Raw genomic sequence first — 20,293 nt, forward strand, 5'->3', positions numbered from 1 at the left:
TACAAATTTGGTATCATCTTGACTGATTATACACAAAAGAAAAAAATAATTTTTAGAATATAACATAACCTCCTAACTACCTTCAGAAATCCTATGTACTACAACAACAGTGACCTTGTGGACTACCCATGGTCTAAAATCATGTTGTACAAGGCACAATAAGAAATTAGCAAGCTTAAAATCATTACTCAAATTATTTTCTTGATAAAACAGTTGACCAGTCTTTCAAGGTTAGTGACCATTAGCTACTCCGGACTATTCTGGTTAGTTCCAGAAATCTTGGCCAGATTTAATCTATGGTAGTAATTTTCTCAGGAAGAAATTTATCGTGATTTCTATTAGTCACTAATACAAAGTAGCATTTCCTGCTACATAAAGTAATAACTTTTCCCAGAGCTCTAGATTCTTATGAAACAGGTATTTGCAGGAAAACTGAGCAATGACAGAAGAAAATGGCCACTGTCAGGAGAAAAGCAAATATTTTTCTAACAAATTAACTCTTTTCAGATGCATTTTATGAGGAAGCAGTGTTCCCAAAAGCTAGCAGAGGCATCATTTTCAGCTCTATAGTTAAGATAATGTTTTACACCTGCACTCAAAGAAGTGATTCAGCCTCTTACACATGAAAAAACATAACATCCTATCAGAATCAGAGTTACTCTGAATATAGAATCCTTTTTTTTCCTGAAAAATTATAGCATCAGACTTGGTAGGTTTCTTTATAAAGTAAAAAACAAAACATAATTTTTAAAAAAGCTATATGTGAAACTAAGCACAAAGCATTAGTCTTTGTTGTCCTGAGATCTCAGTGGTACAACACAGGTGCTCCAATTTTTTTTCATACACCTTAAATTCATTTGGAAAGCTGATGCGATTTTGTTTTGTTTTAATTAGTAATGGTAATGTACGCCCGTATATGCTTCATAAAATGTTCTTCTGCATCAAGCTCCACTAAAATATACAATTTGTTCTCAGTCCCTTAATAGTTGCTAAGCTTCCTTTTCCACCCCTTGACTCTGAATCACATATTTAAGTTTTATCATTAAAACGGGCATTCATTACACAGTCTTTACAAACTTCATTTACATAAACAAAAATTATCCACATCAAATTCAAAATAGCAACACCACAACACCAACAAATGTAGACAATTTACACACACTCTACCTTCACCACAATTACAAAAACAAAAATTCTCCACACGTTTTCCACTCTCTAGCAATGTTCAGTCCACATTTTGCCTGTTACCTCTCCCAATTACTGTCCTTGTCTCTAATTCCTCAGGCCCTGCACTGAGCACTAGAAAGGACTGTAGTGGGTTGATGTCGGCTAGCCACCAGGCACCCACCCAGGTGCTCTATCACTTTTCAACAGGGAGAGGAAATATGATGAAAAGCTTGTGGAGTCAAGCTGAGGACAGGGAGCTCACTTATCAATTACCATCATTGGCAAGCCAGACTTAAAGAAGCAAATCAATGTAATTCATTGCCAGTTAATCAGAAAAGGATCCTTCCCTCTTTCCCAGACTGAACTTCACTCCCAACTCTTCTGCCTCTTTCCCCTGAGTGGCACAGAAGGATGAGGAATGATGGTTGTGGTCAGTTCCTAACACTTTGTTTCTGCTGCTCCTTTTTTCTTACACTCTTCCTCTGCAGGTGGATCTCTGCTCCACTGTGGATATTCATGGGCTGCAGAGGGACAACTAGAATGAGTATGATCTTCATCACAGGCTGACGGGGAACCTCTGCTCCATGCCTGGAGCACCTCCTCCCCATCCTTCTTCACTGAGCTTAGTGGCTGCATAGTTGTTTTTCTTATGTACGCCTACTCCTCTCTCCCAACTGCTGTTGCACAGCAGTTTTTACTCTTTCTTAAATATTATCGCAGAGGTGCCACCACCATCACTGACTGGTTCAGCTTTGGCCAGCAGTGGGTCCATCTTGGCACTATCTAGAATTGGCTCTGTCGAACATGTAGGCAGCTTCTGGCGTCTTTTCACAGAAGCCACCCCTGCAGCCCGTCCCACTACCGAAACCTTGCCACATAAACCCAGTATAGCAGTAGATTTGTCAGGCCAAGTGGCACATCAGTCACATCCAGGCCACAGTCATCTCTAATGACTCAATTACATCCATACTGTGGTGAGTACAGATGTACTGTAGTGAGTATGGTGAAAAAGATTAACTCAAAGCCCATCATCCTGTTATGTACTCAAGGTTCCTCACTTAGAACTATAGTAGAATCTGCCCATCCACAAGAAGATGGGATACTCCAGTAATCAATTAACTTATATCAAGAATAGGCAAAAAATTCAACACAGAGCGATACTCACAGTAACATAATTAAGTTCATAAGCTGCCGTCAGGTGCCAATTTTGAGAAAAATATTAACTTCACACTGTTCTCAATGGGCTTAAGTATTTAACCACATTTCCTAACAACACTAGGATACAATCATCCTTGCTACCTTCTTCTTCAACAAAGATACTGACAAAAACTTTTATAGAGTAATTAGACTATTAATATGGCCTATGGAGAACAATAAGAAACACAAACTATTTTGGAAAAGTAATTTTTCTGTGAATGTCTCTGAAGAACGAAGTTTGATTAAAATAGTTTTACCTAGCTTATAACAATCTAAATTTTCAACAATTTTACCAGTAATACAAGTAGCTAAATAAAGACAGAATTGATAACAGTGATCAATTTTTCAGATGGGGAAGTATATGAAAGGGAAATGGGGAAAATACAGTGATGAAAGATTCAGGGGAAACAGGAAAATGAGGATGAAATAAATACTCCAACTGCTCAGTGGAAACACAGATTTTAACCAGTTTGACTAGTCACTAGGGCCTGGCTCTCATTAAAAAAGGTGTATGGAAGTCTGATTAAAATTTGTTTAATATCTTACGTTGGCATGGGGTAAGTCCAGTGATCGCACAAAATAAATAATTCTAATAAAGTGCACACATTCAAAGCATCCATAAGTTTTTAAAAGTTTCCTAGGCAAAAATATGTGACACTCGACATTTGATATATCGACAATGTAAAATAAAGTTGTTTCCATCACAAAAATGATTGTAATATAAGTCTGAGTAGATTCTGAGTACAGAAACCACAAATAGAAAGCCTGTTTTCTGCTCTACACACCTGACTTAAAGAACTTTAAATATTCTGCTTCCTTCCATGAAACTAAAATAATTACTCATTTCATTAGTGTCTTGAAACACTAAAAGATAAAAACTCACACTTTGATTCTTTGGGGTTTTATTTTTATTCCCCTCCCACTCCACATTTTAGCGCATTTTGGATTTCTTTCATATTTACCCTTATTTTGAATGCCTTGTCCTTAGAAATACTTGATGTTGAGCTAATTAAAAAACATGTATTTTATTCATAATTATTGATACTTGTTCTCAAATCTTAATTTCACTTTCATAAGTTTATTTGTAAATTTGTTATAGTTGTACTGCCTTGAAATTAGTGTCAAACCTCACAGTTATAACTACTGCACAAATAAGTTTTGAAGAGCATTTTATTTATAATTTTGAGGTAAGAAATTTAGTTAAAGTAAATCAACTTTTTGAAATCCACACTGTAATCCTCAACTATAAGTCTTTCAACTAGTTTAAAACAACGGTGTAGAAGAAGTGACACTGCTCTGTACTGTATAGGAAAAGACAATACTCTGTAGAAAATCCTTTAAAAAATTAAAAGGAAACAAAATAGACAAAAGACATTTGCTTTCTTGTAAAGCTAAATAGTAAAAAAAAAAAAAAAAGAAGTCACTTTACCCGTGCTGGACTGACACCCGTAGTGCTGGCAGTCATGACTTCGTGTTGTGAATCAATAATATTTTTAATCTTCAAATCCAAATCTTCTACAACTTCCTCTACTGCCTGACAGAAAGGATCCCCATTGCTTCGGCCTTTTATCAAATGCATCTTGACTGTTGACAGAATTCGCCCCCCAGAGATTCTGAAAATAAGTACAGGGTCATCTCCGTGTTAATCCTGGCAGCACTTTAGTATACTTCCTAGTGTTGAATGTAGCCAGTCTTCACAGCTACTCAAAACTCTTCAGAGAACTGCTTTTATCTTTTAAATCAAACAGCAGTGTAAAAGTATTGTCCAACATAATAGTTTGCTAAAGAAGAGATTATAAAGATAGGTAATGAATTCAGCATTTATTAATACAGAGCTGCAACACAAAACTAACTTCTCTATAAAAGCTCAAAGTAAAGTACTTTCTTTAAACCCACAGTTACCCCTTTGCTCATAAGCTGTTCAGTCTAAACAAAATGTTTCACTGAAACACACATTCCAGTTTAACAGCCTATTAGATTTTGAATCTTTTGTGCTTCATGAAAGTGCTTGAAAATATCAATCTGCTTTCAATTTTACTTAAATAGATAGTAATTAGACTAGATGAACATCATTGTTTGCCATAAAGGCACACACTATTAATCTCTTTTTTTCAATCAACTAGAAAAAATGCCTTCTCAAAAAAAAACTTAGCAGTTTAATTAGGAAAAGTCCATGCAGTTTGACAACAAAAACATAAATAATTGGATCTGACAGATACAGGGGATTTATTTCAGCTCTTCTTATAGAAAGATAAGAAGGAATTTGTGAGTGCACCTAAACTATGTTTAGATTGTGAATTTCGTTTCATGATCCTGTACCTTGAACCATGCAAATTGCATGTATGATAGACTACTTTTGGATTAGAACTACTGGGTCTGTTCCCAGCAAAACTCTTGAATGATTAACAGTTACAGTTGTACAGATGACACTCCAATAGGTAGAGTATTGAGAGAACTAGACCATGTCTTGCTCCCTCAGACTGGCAAGATTCACATAGTCTATAAAAATAGAAATACAACAGGCTTCCAGGTAGACTGCATTGTCCTGAATACATAAGAAAAATAAATAATCAATTATTACAGAATAACAAGAAAACCCAAAGATCTTGTGCCCCAAAAATGGCTACAGGGTCTGAGGCTCTTAGGACAACGCACCTTGATTTACCCCAGATCTGATGAATGAGAAGCAGCAGTTACAAGAATCCCACTGGTCATTTGTCAGTGTAACTTTTCCACTAAGGAGTTGAAAGTGCTGCCCTGAACAATGCTGCCCAAAATGAATAAAATAAAAGAACCTAAAGCTTAGAATTAGAGTGATCATAGTCCCATCACAAGAGTGGAGAATGCAAGTGTTAGGAGCTAATTACTTATTTTGCAAGTATAGTGCGTGGCGAATAGTTGCAAAAGCATATGCAGGTACAAAAATAGGAATGAACCAGGTTAAGTAAATTAGCTAGAGGATCGCAGATCTTATCTCGAAGTTTATAAACTGTATTGAGACAGCAAATGTGTCCCAACTACTTTAACGAAGACTTAGTGAAAGACAAAATAAACTTGAGTTAAAAGGTTAGTAATTTTGCCCAGTATCTACATGAATCGTGAAGCACTACACTGTATGTTTTACCATCGCTTGAGTTTGGGCAAATAAAAAAAGCATTACAAGAACAACTCAGCTCTCCTACATCATAAGGTATCTCTTCTTATAAGCTTTTTGAAGTTGCATGTTGTTTGGAAACTTTATCATCAATTCTCCAGTCTTCTCGGAACAGGAACCCATCACCCAGACCAACAAAGTTGATTATAATCAAGATTCCTCTTGCCCCACCGAGCAATCATTTATCTTCTGTTTCATATCACATGCATATCGGCACTTCATTATTTCCCTGGGACATTTTGTCTTCAATTTCATTCACCTGCTTATTTTCCTCAAGTTTTTCAGAGTGTGGTAGTCTATATTTTAAACTCTAATTTATAGGGATTTTTAAATTTATTTCTTTCCGTTTTACATTTTCACATGCAGACTTATTTTCACCTTTGAATACCAGCTGATAATGCATGTTCCTCCGTGCTCCTGCCTACTTAGCCTAAAAGGATACCTTGCAAATTGAAATCAAAGTATACTTAAAGTATATTTTGTAAGCATTAAATTCTGAAGATTAATTTCAGAGTTCTAGTTGGAAGAACCTCCATCAAATGAAACTGTGTATTTACTTTCTTAAAAACTATTAATATAAAACAAGAAGACAGGGCTAGGTAAGAACAGGAATTGAGTCAGAGGAAAACTAGTTTGTTCCCTGTTGAAACACATGAAGGGAAAAGGCCAGAGACCTTGCTGTTTTGGCTTATTCTGGCTGAACAGAAAACCTGAAGTTGAAACTTTTTTTGGCTTTTTTCCGGGTCAAAACCAAGTATTTCCACACAGTTCTCAGCTTCAACTCTTATAGATTAAAGTTTGTTAAATTCACTATAGATTTGCAGCCTGGGTTAAACAGAAAAACCTGTGCTTTGCACATTGCATGCACTTAGTCAAAAGAAAAGTCACCCTGTGAAGTCTCTCACAAATCGGCCAGATCTTAGAAAGACTAGTTAGAAAAGAAAAAGAAAAAAAAACTCTGCTCCAAAAAACACAATTCAGTCTAACCACAAGAGAATGAAAAGTTCAAGGGGAAGAAAAAAAAAATCATCCAGTACAAGTTGTCAAGAGGAAAGAAGAGAGCACTGCTGAAGTTCTGTCTCAGAGATGCGTATAGGAACCGTAGCCAAGTATCCTAATGTTTCTTGCCAATTTGCTTTATTTCCCTCAGCCCTAAACTGACACTTTCCAAAATAATACCCTCAAACGAGAAAAGCACTGTATTAAATGAGTGGTATCTGTTCCATAAATACTGTGCTGAACTTCGAACTCTAAGATAAACAAGCAGGTGAAGGGATTGACTGAAGTTGCCTTTGAAAGCCAGATTCATCTGTCCTTTGCGTCAACAGATTTCTTGAGCTTATCTACATCATTATAATTTCCACACATTTAACATACATATACATATATGTATGCTGGAAGAAGAAGTATTATTATACATTTGGCAATGAACGTCAGTCAATTATGATATTCATGGTCTTAACTTCAATGCTATGCAGTGTATGTGACTCGATTACCTTGTAGCTTTTGACTAAGAAAAAGAAAAGTGATAAAAACATTTTCTATGTTTATTTTTTTGCCTCTACTACCCAATGCCAACTAAGGATATTTGCTATTAGAAGTAAAGTTCATTTAATCTCGTTTTCTCCCCATATTCCTTTTTCTTTTCCAGGAAAGAATTCCAATCCACCATCAGATATACACACAATACTAACTTAACTGGAGCAAAGAAAAGGAAAAGTTTATTCATGCTTCAACTATAATTTATATAAACAGGCCAAGACATAGAATGCTGATCTAACGTGTATGGATTAGTACTGAAACACTGTGCCACAGCTTATGCCATTTTACATCAGGATATGATATAACAAAATAAGGTATCTTGTGAAGTTTGCTTTATTAGTCTTGAATATATTTATAAAATGTTGAATCCACCTCATTTGTGATTTCATAAATATTTCAAAGCTTACTACAGAAAGTCCTAACTAACCATGTCTAGCAGTTTCAAAAAGTACAGTCAAGCAAGCCTCAATAGGAGAGGCATTCCTTTAATCTCTTTATATGTGCCATCTAGAGCACAGATGGAGATGGCTAGAGCTCTGTCCATGCTTATAGAGTCCTTTTTGTGGCAAAAAGAGTATCATCCTTTTCCCAGAAAAAAGACAATTCACTAGGTCAAAAAAACTCAAGAAATAATGATCTGAAACATGAAACTATAAATGAACTCAATAATAAACATACTAGTTCTATCTAAAGTAATCAAATAAGTTATCTGAGCAACTTAAGATCCACCAGTAGGACTTAATTGTTAGTGAGGTTTAAAAAGATTAATTAAAAGCATGAAGATAAAAAGCAAACATGGTAAAAATGCAACTTGGGTTTTGCTTGTTTTGTTTTGTTTCATTGTTTGAGTTTGGTTTGTTCTTTGTTTGAGTCTTTTGTTTGTTTGTTTTTCCCTTCTTTGATAGCCTGCATTATTCTTCATTTTCTTCAGCAGATGGGAAGAGTCCAACAAACTCTACCATCTTCCATTACTCAGTCACAATTTACTTTCTTATTTCCTATTCATAAAAGCCAGGACTGCCCAGTGGCTGGGTGAGGGGAAAACTGAGTGCACAATTAAAGACTATGTTAAGGGATGCATCTCAGACAACTGAACTGGCAGCCTCTAAGTATTTAGTTTTACAGACAATGTTCAGTTACCTTTTTTTTTTTTAATTAAAAAGTTTCCAAACCTTGTAGATGAACTGATGGGATGAATGGCTCACTATCTCCAGCATGAAATGGCAATACAAGAACAGTAAACAGTTCAGGTGGGATTCTCTCACCACAGAGAAAAAGAGATATCTACATGAAGATAAAATTAATCACATGCTAACAATGCCTTATTTGCATCAGTGCTTCTAAAGGGAATTTAAAAGATAATAATACAATGTAAAACTTCATCTGTTAACTAAGCATTGTATAAATCATGTCTTCCGTCAATGGCTGCTTCTACTGAAAATATTTTCATATCTTGTGACTTCTGGAACGCTTTTGCCTTACATCATCTGCATCCCAGTCCTATCTATTTCCATCTCATTTTCCTTATCAAACCATTTTTTTCTCATGTTGAGGTAATTAATTTATAAGAAAGTAATTGCATGCCTTGTCTATTTTGTTCCTATTGAGATTATCACATAAACAAGCTCCTCTGCATAGCTAAAATTTAAATTACATCACCAAGAGTTCTTCTTACAGAACTGGGGTCTTAGTGTGCAAAGTTAATATGATGCAGAAGCATTTCTATTTATTTTCTGGAGATTTTTTTTTTTTTTTTTAAACACTAAAGTAGCACAGAGAAGGAAAAAAATAAAAAAAAAGAGTTGAGGATATGGACAATATTCAAAACCTGATAAAAAGCAGAACAGACTCCCGAAGCCTATTCCAAGAATAGAAAACAATGTATCAAAATTCTGTTATACTAAGGTCAACATTTTTATTCATTCCTTTCAACTTCTCTAGAGGTTAAACACTGATGACAAATATATAGCTATCTAACTTATGTAGTGGGAACAAATGTCTTAAAACAGACTGTAAACACCTAGTGATGATGGGATGGGAGGGAATCACAGCCTTTTCTTTGTTATGGATTTAGTAAGGTGTTTTAAAACAACTTTATAAGCACTGAACATTAATACAATTTTTGAATTTAGACCTATATGAACAGAGTACAAATCTAGTTTATTCTCAATTGCAAAGAAGCGGGATGTTAACTAGAGCTTTATCTGCCTGGGTTGAAAAGAAGGGAAAAAATTACCTAAGAAACCATATAAAATACAAATGCTCTTAACAGAGCAGTAACTGTGCCTTTAAAACAAACCCAATGTTTTTTCTAATTATGTTATATGCATAAATTAAGAAAAACAAAATCAGTAGCTCACTTTAATCTGTATTTCAAAATTTCAACAATAAAACTGTATCAGTCAATTTATCTAGATTTTAGATGTATCTGTAAAAGAAATAAGTAACTATATCAAAACATGCATAGCACTCAAAACTTTCACTTCAAATAATGGACACATGCATTATTTCTCCAATTTTTTTTAAACCATACGGAACTAAAAATTAGGTGAAGACCCTACCTTAAGCCCTTCAGAGTTTCGCATGTTATTAGATCCAAAAGAAAAGTACGGAGAAAAAACAAAAAAAACCCTGTTGCTAAGTATTTCTCTATGTTGCTGCTGCCACTTTTGTTGTATTGCCAAAAAATTTCTACCTTTGGTTTCTTCCACCAAACTAAGAGCGACTCTTGTCAGAAAGTGCCACCATCTGAAAGATCTGGTACCTTACCAAGAACTTACTGCAAAAAAACAAAACTGGTGTTGTCAGTGTCTGCTCTCACCAAGGCTAATTTGGGATATTCTTCATAGCAGGCAAAGCTCCTCAAGTCCTGTGATGTAGCTACTATAAATTTAAATATGTATTCTTCTCAGAATAAGACTCCTGATCAGCAGCCCTGTGCGTTCCATGCTACAGTTCCGTTGTTCCATAACATATCCAATGTAATAGTTCCCTCTAGACATAGTCACCTTTCTGCAATTTACTGAAAGTTATCAGAACCAGAATTACGGGCAGGAAGCTGCCAGACTTCTGCTGCTCAAATCTGGATTAAAGGGAGGCCATAGAAACAGGTGAACTAGTAGTTCGATATCTGTATAATGGCATAAGGTCAAGATTATACTGTCCAGCACCAATATCAAGGTGCCATAGAACCACAGCCTCCATGTCTTCTCTTTAATTAACGGACTATACTTGAATTTCAATACCTAGGACAGAATGATCAGTGTATTCTCCAGCACCAGCCTAAGCTAGGAAGGAAATGGATAACAAATAACAAAAGTCACAATTTAATTAAATGCAGTATTGTACAACTGGAACACTTAAAATACCACACTTCAACTGTTATATCTTAAGTCAGACACTCTCAAAAGATCAGCTTTTTTCAACAATTTTTTTTTTTATTTTCTTGCAAATCCAATTTAAACCACAATTTGGTCTATTTTAGAATTATTTAATTCTTAATATTTTGAAACATTCTCAACATTAACTTTAAATGACATCAATCAGACTAAAAAATATCAGTATTTCCATTATAAAGTTAAATGTGTATGTAAAGCAGATAATTTACTTCAAAGTTATGTTAAAACATGTTAGTCTTTGAAGTGGCAGGCATTTTCAGGAAAAAAAAAATTAAGACTCTGGTTTAATCCTCATTTTTTGTTCTTAAGAAAATAATTATTTTCTTACAAAATCCTTTCTGATATTTTGATATTTCTTCAAAATGCAAGATCATTTTTAACTAAGTCACAAGCCCAATGTTTGTTAACATGCTAGAATGCTAATATAGTCTTAATTTGGTTCGTTCTATATAACCAGTTCATATTTCAAAACCACACATATTTATTCTTCATTTCAACAATGCAATGAGTTGAGAAACTAAGGACAGTTTGGGGAATCACAGGTTTATCAGCCTCAGTGTGTTCTCTAATAAAATAATGTAAAAAGTCCTCTGGGAAACCATTTGTGGCATGTGAAGGATTCAGTGGTGGCTGGTAACTGTAAGCATGTAAATGTAAATTATGCCTGATCAATCTGTTTGCCTCCTATAATAAAATGACTGGCTTTGCAGATCAGGGAAGAACGGTGGATGTCATTTACCTTGATTGTAGCAAGGCTTTCAACACTGTCAGAAAATACTCTAAACATACAAATTTGGATGTTACAGAATGGATGGATAACTAGAGTTCAAAACTGGTTGGATGATCAGGCTCGGAAGGCAGTAAACATGTAACAAATGGAGTACCATAAGGGCCTATCCTGGAACCTGTGTTTTTCCTTTAAATATTTTTGGCAGTGACACTGTGATAAAACTACACGTTTATCGAGTTTGCGGATGACACCAAATTGGATGGAATTGTCAATATACTTGAGGGTAGAGCTGCCATGCAGAGATACCTAAACAGACAAAAGGAATGAGCTGACAGGAACCATATGAAATTCAACAGGACATACAAAGTCTTGGAAAGTGATAAACCTTTGCAATGATACAAGCTGTGGAGCAGCTCTATGTAAAAGAACCCGGGACTCTTGGTGCATGTTCAGCAAGCTAACTGTGAGCCAGGAGTGTGCTTTGGCAGCAAAGAAGGCCAACAGTATCCTTGGCTGCATCAACAGTAGTGTAGCCAGTAGTCTGAGGAATGTGATTATTCCTCTCTAATCAGCACTCGTTGGATCAAATTTAGAATACTGCATCCAGTTGTGGGCCCCCCAGTCCAGGAAATACACTGATAAACTGGAGCAAGTCCAGCAGAGGGCTGCCAAGATGGTCAGGGAGATATGCCCTGTGAGAAGCAGCTAAGAGAACAGCTTGTTCAATCTGGAAAAGAGAAGGCTTCAGAGGGATCTACTAACAGCTTTCCAATACCTACGAGAAGGTAACTAAGAAGATGGAAGCCAGGCTTCTCATGTTGACAGTTAGTGGAAGGAAAAGAGACAACAGGCATAAATTGAAAAAAGTGAGGTCCCAGATTGATACAAGGAAAAAAAAACTTCACCATGAGGACACTCAAGCAGTGGAGCAGGTTGCCAAGAGGGAGACTCTGCAGTCTCCATACTCAGAGTTTTCAGAGCTCCATTAGACAAAGCCCTGATTAACCTAGGCTGACCCCATAATTGACCCTGCTTTGAGCAGGGTGTTGAACCAAAAACTTCCCAATGTTCTTTCCAACTTGAATTATTCTATGATCATAAGTTTAAGGAGTCCAGTAGACAATGTTTTGCACACGCTTGCACAACTTTCCATCAATTTTAAAACACAAATCTCCAGGGCTGTGTGAAAGCTATCCAATTAACTCAAACATTCAGCACAAGACCAGAAAAAGTCTTACATGCATTTTCTCCCAAAATATTACTGCATCTCCAGATGTAATCACAACTTCACAAAAGCAGTACATAAGAAACAGCATTTTCGCTGTCAAGGGAAAGATCAATGCACTAATCATAGAAGTATTTTGGTTGGAAAAAAACCTTTAAGACCATAAAGCTCAACCATTAACCTAACACTGCCAAGTTCACCTTTAAACCATGTCTTTAAGAACCTTATCTATGCATCTTTTAAACACCTCCAGGGATGGTGGCTCAACGCCTTCCTCTGGGCAGCCTGTTCCAGTGCCTGACAACCCTTTCTGTGAAGAATTTTTTTCCTAACATCCAATCTAAACCTCCCATGGTGCAACTTGAGGCCATTTCATCTCATCCTATCACTTGCTACTTGGGAGAAGAGACAAACACCCTCCATGCTACAACCTCCTTTCAGGCAGTTGTGGACAGCGATAAGGTCTCCCCTCAGCCTCCTTTTCTCCAGGCTAAACAGTCCCAGCTCCCTCAACCACTCCTCAGCCTTGTGCTCCAGACCCCTTGCCACCTTTGTTGCCCTCCTCTGAACTCTCTTCAGCACCTCAATGTCTTTCTTGTAGTGAGGGGCCTAAAACTGAACACAGGATTTGAGGTGCAGCCTCACCAGTACTGAGTACAGTGGAACGATCACTCCTTTAGTCCTGCTGGCCACACTATTCCTGATACAAGGATGCTCTTGGCCTTCTTGGCCACCTGGGCACACTGCTGGCTCATGTTCAGCTGGCTGCCAAACACTCTCAGGTCCTTTTCCGCTGGGCAGCTTTGCAGTCACTCTTCCCCAAGCTTGTATCATTGTCTGGAGTTGTTGTGAAGCAAGTGCAGGATCAAGCACTTGATCTTGTTGAACCTCATACAAGTGGTCTTCAGCCCATCAATCTAGTTGGTCCAGATCCCTCTGTATGGCCTTCCTAACCTCCAACAGATCAACACTCCCACCCAATTTGGTGTCATCTGCAAACTTACTGAGGGTGCAATCAATCCCTTCATCCAGAGAACTGATAAAGATGTTAAACAGAACCGGCCCAAATATCAAGCCCTCTGGAACACTACTTGTGTCCAGCTGCAAACTGGATTTGAGTCCATTCAGTAGAATTCTTTGAGCCCAGCCATCCAGTCAGGTTTTTAATCAGCAAAGCGTACACATGCCCAAGACACAAGCAGGCAGTTTCTCCAAGAGAATACTGTGGGGAACAGCAAAGACTTTACTGAAGTCTAGGTAGACAATGTCCACAGCCTTTCCCTCATCCACTAATAAGGTCACCTTATTATAGAAGGAAGCAGGTTAATCAACCAGGATCTCCCTTTCATAATGTCCAAGTGCATGATCAAGTCAAGCAGTATGATTTCTACAACTGACTGTAGAAACTGCTCATGGACCTGAAATGAAGACCCACTCTTAACCATCACACTCGCTCAAGTGTGTTGAATGGAACAGTACAGCTAACTTTAAACAGCTACTAATGTGAGCTGTGCAATAGTGTCACCTAGTGGTCAGTGCGCACAGCAAAGTCAAGGCCCAATTAAAGAAGAAATTTTACTGCTCATCTACCAACTTCGCTACTCTACAAAATCTGTGGGGACTTTTAAATATACATATGTATATATACACACACATATCTATATGACCCAACAAGTGCAGTAACAAATAACACAAATGCCTTTCCATCATTCAATTTTAAGTCACACACATATTTACAAACTTGAAAAAAAGTCATTCCAGAAACAGAATAAGTTGTTTCCAGATGTACGAAGCATTGTTGTCTGGTTTTACAGCATCCTCAAACTTTAAGGAATTTTCATGCTACTGATTCTTGAAAGATCAGCAATTTCTTCTAATTTTAGACATCTGAAAAATGAGGAAAGGCAAACTTGAACTATTTAAAAATTTCAGAGATTTGTTAGAATGTAAGAATGTTCATTCTGCTCAGTGAATAAGTTTGAAACTACCAAAGTTCCTTATATCTTTCCATTTCTCCTGCTATCAGGTCTGCTTACACTTTGTGCCATACTTGAATCAAATCATCGTAGCATCATCAAATTACCACTCTGTTTACAGCTTTACCTTCCCTCATCTCATCTATTCTTAGCTGAATGACTTGGTGATGAGAAATACATTTTTCTTATTCTCTATAGGTTAGCAGATATTCAGTTGCACCATCTCTCCTATGATGTTCAAAATACTCTTAAGTATATCGCATCAATGTCCAATATCTTCAAATCGGTTTCAAGGTCTCCAATGCAAAGGAACTTGACTCAGGCAGATAAAGAAAGCCTCTTTCCAACATGTGCTCCACAATGACCCAGCATTTATTTGGCTACTTTTTATTTTATCCAAGTTCAAGTTTCATAAGATCTCCATTCTAAAAAGATCAGACTGAAATAACAGACTTGTAATCATCAAGTAAACAACCAAAATACTGCATTTTTCTTGTGGCATAGCAAATTCTGAGACCTAGTTTTTGCAGCTTCGCTAATCTCTACATCAGAGTAACAGCAATACTGCAGGTAGGTTGTTCAGTTGTTTGGTAAAAATTTAATACAAAGAATAAGCTCAAAAAAAAAAATCTATAATCTTACCCCAATTGCTTTTCAAATATTTATATTTTCTCATAAAGTTTAAGTCGTACTTATTTAATATTTCAGAGTAAACATTTACATTATTATTTTTTCTTTCATTCCCCCATGCAACACACATGCACAAAGGAAAAAAAAAAGGTGTGTAATAAGGTAGAAATATAACAGAAATTCTATTACCTTGGATTTAAGATTTCACCAACAATTTCTTGCAGCTTGTCAATAAAATTAACAAAGTTTGAAAGTCCTTTTACATGGGCTTTTAAAGGATCAAATAATGAAGATGAACAGCCTCTTCCTCCAAGTTCTACGGTTCGGATAAAAGATGTTGCCATCTATTAGGAGAAATATTCAGAAATATGAAACTGTAGAGATACATGAAATGCACATGTTGAAGAGAGCCTCTCCTATAGATTTGCAAAACCATGGTTGAAAGCAAAAATAATGTAACTGAAATCACTAAAATGCCTCTCAATAGCAAGCTTTGTACGTCTCACCACAGATATTCACAATATCTATACTAAAATAGTGCAGCAGTATTAAAAAAAAAAAAGCCAAAGCAAAAATGACCCAGCCAGTTTGATATTCACATTGGCCTTTTAACAGCTTATAAAAAACATCTATTAACACAGCATATAGATTTTGTTGTTGCTGCTGCTGTTGTTTAAATGCTTACGTTTACCTCAAAAAAACTGCTCTTATATTCAGAGGGCTTTCTATGACCCAGGAGCAAATTTAACAAAAGCACATAAAAGTTAACTTCAGTAGTACATTTATTTTCAGAGGTGAAAAATAATGTATACTTAAAACTTCTGAAAAACTACAGCAGTTAAGGCTTCTATCACCACAGGTACTCAATTCTGAAAGTTTTTGTGTATTTTAGGTGTTATAAAGACACTGAAAACAAGAGATGTCCCAAAAGCAGTACACCTTAAAGGATAACCCCTCGAATTTTAAGGCAACAGTCAGAATAAACTGCTTAGGACTTCTCCAGAAAGGTCAAAGAAAAGATAACAATCGAACACACTTGACACAGGTGCAGCAAGTTCAATTCTACACATACATTTTAATTTCAGGCTACACAACTAAATCATAAAAGCTTAGGGTTGGAAAGAGTAAAACTGGAATTACTCTAGCAAAAAAAGTAAACCTGCCTTTAGCAAATAAAGTATTCCTGCCTTTGTGCTAAATATTTCCTGTGGATCAAGTACAATTGATATGACCTTGCCTTCCCAATGGAAAATATTCTGGCTTTGCAGGACTTCTACAAGATACAAATGCCAGAAAAGAGGACTTCTTTACATGGTAGAGAAGTTTCCCCTCTGGCAACTGTGAGGAAGAGGTAATAAATCCAGTCCAGACACACATTTTCTTATATATATACACAACACTAACAGAGCATTAGGAGCTAAAAAAATTAATCCAGGAACCGAGATTTCACAAATTTTCCATATTTATTCAACCATAAAAACCTGAGAATGCAGCTGCTTCAGTGATTGTTACATACCTATATTGTTTTTCCTTGGTCTGCTGTTGTCTGCACTGAGGCCACCACACATGCAAAATTTGATTATTTTGAATGAGAGACTACAGCGATCCTTTGGAGAAAGAAATCCTACTCAACTATTTTTGAGATGACTCTGTGCTGACTAATGTAACTACACATGCACCTCACATACCAAACTAGATTCTTCAGCAGCAAGCCTATGGGAGCACTGCATATTGATGCCATAGCTTTTTATATTCCTACATAAGGGTATTAAGGAAAGACTATACTGTCTTAAGGTTTTTTCTAGCTCTGTGCCTTTGAGAATATGGAATGAGCAGGAATGTCCCGTATCAGTCACATCCTGAAGAGTATTTCAAGACCAATGAAGCTGCAAATCACTGGAAAGCATTAACTTCCCCAAATTCCAAGTCAAAACTGAGAAAAAAATAAAACCAAAGCCCCTTCAAAACTCTCATTTTGAATTTTGGCCTCTGTTTTAGTGCACATGTCAAAGGCAGGGTTTTGTTACCAGGTTGCTCTAAGAAAAGCAATTCGTACAGTTTGGGTTCCAGATGTCTCAAGTTTAACAAATGCACTGAAAAATGCTGGTTTACTATTTAAACAAAATACTTACTTACAGCACTTTGGAACACTGTAATGGATTGCTACAGGCTTGGTTTTGTTAATGTTAATACTGCTTTGTGAAATTTATTTAACCCAACCTCATCGCTTTTAGAGGTGTTTGGTAAGTAGCAACATAAAGTCTAATGCCATTTTTCTCATCTTTTCTTTGATATGAATACTCATTGACTCATTTCACAGTATTTATCAAGATTACAACATTTTAAAAGCCATAATAAAAAGCATATCTTATACCATGTTTAAGACAGTAAACTTTTTGGGAATTTCAGACACTGTTTGGGATGAGCAGTCTCAATGCCAGCTTTAACCATTTTACCTTTTAGAGCTCTAAATGCACACACACACAATTATTTTTCCACGTGTCTTTAGATCTCATGACCAAACAAGTACCCATTTCTTCACATAAAACCTCCGTTGTGAATTTAACTTAGAAATCATGTTTATGGTGGTTATTTGACGTGACTTGCAAATGTCAGTCTTGCATATGAGATTAAAGCAACATTTTATGTTTATAGATCTATTTCATTGTTTCTGATCTACAGTGAGTTTCAACTGACACACATACCAGGAAAATGGACATTTTTCTCTTCTGTGAGACATGTTTTAGGGTAGTGAAGGCTTCTCTACCAAGTCCTCTGTCAGGAACATTTAGAACATGAGCCAATGCCAGATCATCCTTAGAATTCACCAACAGGCTTAAATACGAACATACACACTTCTTTGCCAGGATTGTCACCTGTATAAGAAAACACAAACTGGTCATCCTGCTACTAAATTATGTTCCTTTGGTTTTGACAATGCTAACTAAACCTGTACTGATATGATTTTTGGATCTCTAGCTATTAAAACTAGCTATCAATTTGTACTTAGAAACCTCTTCACACATATTTTTCTATCAAAGGCAAAAGACTAGCATCATTAAATCACATAAGGATTTGTCATTAACTTCAAATAGGCTAAGATTTTAAACAACTCACTATCTCCATGCCAGATTCAATAATGCCTTGGCTCCCAGGGGATTTCAATCATAGAAATACCACTGATTGACTTTAGGCACAAATTGTGACCCAACTCAACCCTCACGATACATTACAATTGCTTATATTGCAGCACTGTTCTGGACCCTGTAAGAACAATCCCTGAACTGAATAATTTACAGCTTTGTCACAAGAAAAACCAAACAAACAAAGATCAAAACAAAGGGCATTAATGAAAGGAAAGGTAATGAGAAAACCTATATTTGCTATGGAATTTCATCTTATGCGATGGGATGTACAGAACATAAAAGTAGGCAGCAAAAAAACAAAAAAAAACACAGAAAACAAGCATGTATGTATGACAGTCTGAAAAGACAGATTCAAGAGAAGGAAAAAAGAGCAAGGCATACTTTTGCTACACAGGTCATAGTGGCAAGACAGCGATCATGTGAGTGATAGAAGTGCTGTCTAGGGTAGAACCTTAGTTCAGAATATACTTTTCTTCTTCAGAAATACTCTGATTTGTACCCCAACATTGAATTGAAATTGCCACTTATCATGAGAAAAGCAAGTCTGGAGATGACTAAAGCTCCAGCATTTCAAGCATTGTTATATAGTATTCTGAGATTCTTGTTTTGGGGACTGAAAGAGTAAAATGAAAGAATCCAGTATTCCCAGAAAGTCCTCAAGTTCTCTACTGGAACAAACCTTGTTTACTTTGCTACAGCTACCACTAAAGTGGCTATTCAGATCTTTTCCATATGTAAGGGAGTACAAGCTAACAAAATGAAACCGAAGAAGTTTACTTCACCTACCACTTCACTCTGCAGCATTGGGCAAATTGTTTTTAACTCTTAGTCAAGACAATGTTTGAGTGATAGTGTACTTGTAGAAAAATTTATTCCCTGGTGTTTCAAGGCAGATTAAGTTTACATCAAGTGCCTGCCATAAAAAGAGTGCCTTCCAGAACAAGTTTCTGCACTTAGCCCCTTACACACACCTACAATATACTCAAGCGATACAGAGTTGGAATACACATCTTCTGGTTTTTTTTTTTAAACCAGTAACATTTGAATACCAAAAATCGGACAAAGGAACCATGCATTTCACGTTAAGTTTTCAATATACCCAGAACATTACAAAAGAGACAGAAATAATTTTTACCTTCACATTCTCCTGGCCCTGTCTGTTGACCGATGTAGGAGTAGAAAGAACAGAGCCATTATTTTCTTGTACATTCATTATGCCAGAAATAAATTCTAACAGCTGAACCTTTAATAAAAAAATTAGATAGAATACACTTAAATATGAAAAGGACTGAAAAGCAAAAGTACTATTAAAACCTGGTGAAACTATGTCTCTACCAGTTTGCTAAGGTTTTGAACTCAGAGTAGCCATAACAACCTACTTTACATTTTAGTCTTTAAAACTACAACTGTTTAGTAGAGAAGTGGGGTGTAAGATTCAAGTTAACTTAGCAAATGTATTTAAAAACAATTATATAATACACTTGCACTAAAAGCAGCTGCTTATGTTTTGGAGAACATTTCATATGTTATACTATGTTTAGGAAAAGCTCATTTAGATTAAAAGGGACGTATAGAGATCATCTAGTACAAACCCATGCTTGAAACAGGGCCAGTTTGACCACGTTGCTCAGTGATATGCTGAGCCAAGTTTTTAATATCTCCAAAGAAGAGATTCCACACCCTCTCTGGGTAACCTGTTCCAATATTTCACCACTTTTTGAGGTAAAAGCTTCTCATTTTTACTAGGGCTGGAAGCTAAACAGTTTTAATCATGTTGTAACTAGTAATTAATGGCATGCTCACAATGTACCTCAGTTCAATGATTGTTAACTGAATAGCTGAACTGGAACCTCTTCCAGTTTCTGAAAAAATCTAACATGGAACTACATGTAGGATAGGGATGGTTTTGCTTTTAATGATAATCATTAAAAATATTTTGACTGCATATCAACATACAACCAAAACTCCATGACACATGTTAAACACTAAGCTTTGTTCTGCCTTATCAAATCTCTACAGTTCATTTTTCAGTTCCATTTCTGGCAAAGAGTGATATTCTCATTGAAGAACTGTGGGACCCGCCCAGACAGCAAAACAACAGAAAGAAGTAATTTTTGAGTTAAGACCT

At 36.2% G+C, this 20,293-nt stretch overlaps 1 protein-coding gene across 5 annotated transcripts in view; it reads right to left on the minus strand.

Annotated features, from left to right (window-relative positions):
• Positions 1-20,293, minus strand: part of PARPBP (PARP1 binding protein) — a 130,292-nt gene that overhangs the window by 102,628 nt on the left and 7,371 nt on the right. For all 5 annotated transcript variants that reach the window (XM_071818083.1, XM_071818077.1, XM_065839093.2 and 2 more), the window contains exons 4-7: positions 19,301-19,408; positions 17,725-17,895; positions 15,209-15,363; positions 3,794-3,977 (exon numbers count right to left, since the gene is read on the minus strand). In XM_071818083.1, the coding sequence (XP_071674184.1) occupies positions 3,794-3,977; positions 15,209-15,363; positions 17,725-17,895; positions 19,301-19,408 (618 nt within the window). The remainder of the gene's footprint in view (positions 1-3,793; positions 3,978-15,208; positions 15,364-17,724; positions 17,896-19,300; positions 19,409-20,293) is intronic.

The sequence above is a fragment of the Patagioenas fasciata genome, chromosome 1 (assembly GCF_037038585.1).
Source record: "Patagioenas fasciata isolate bPatFas1 chromosome 1, bPatFas1.hap1, whole genome shotgun sequence".
In the NCBI taxonomy this organism is placed as follows: domain Eukaryota; kingdom Metazoa; phylum Chordata; class Aves; order Columbiformes; family Columbidae; genus Patagioenas; species Patagioenas fasciata.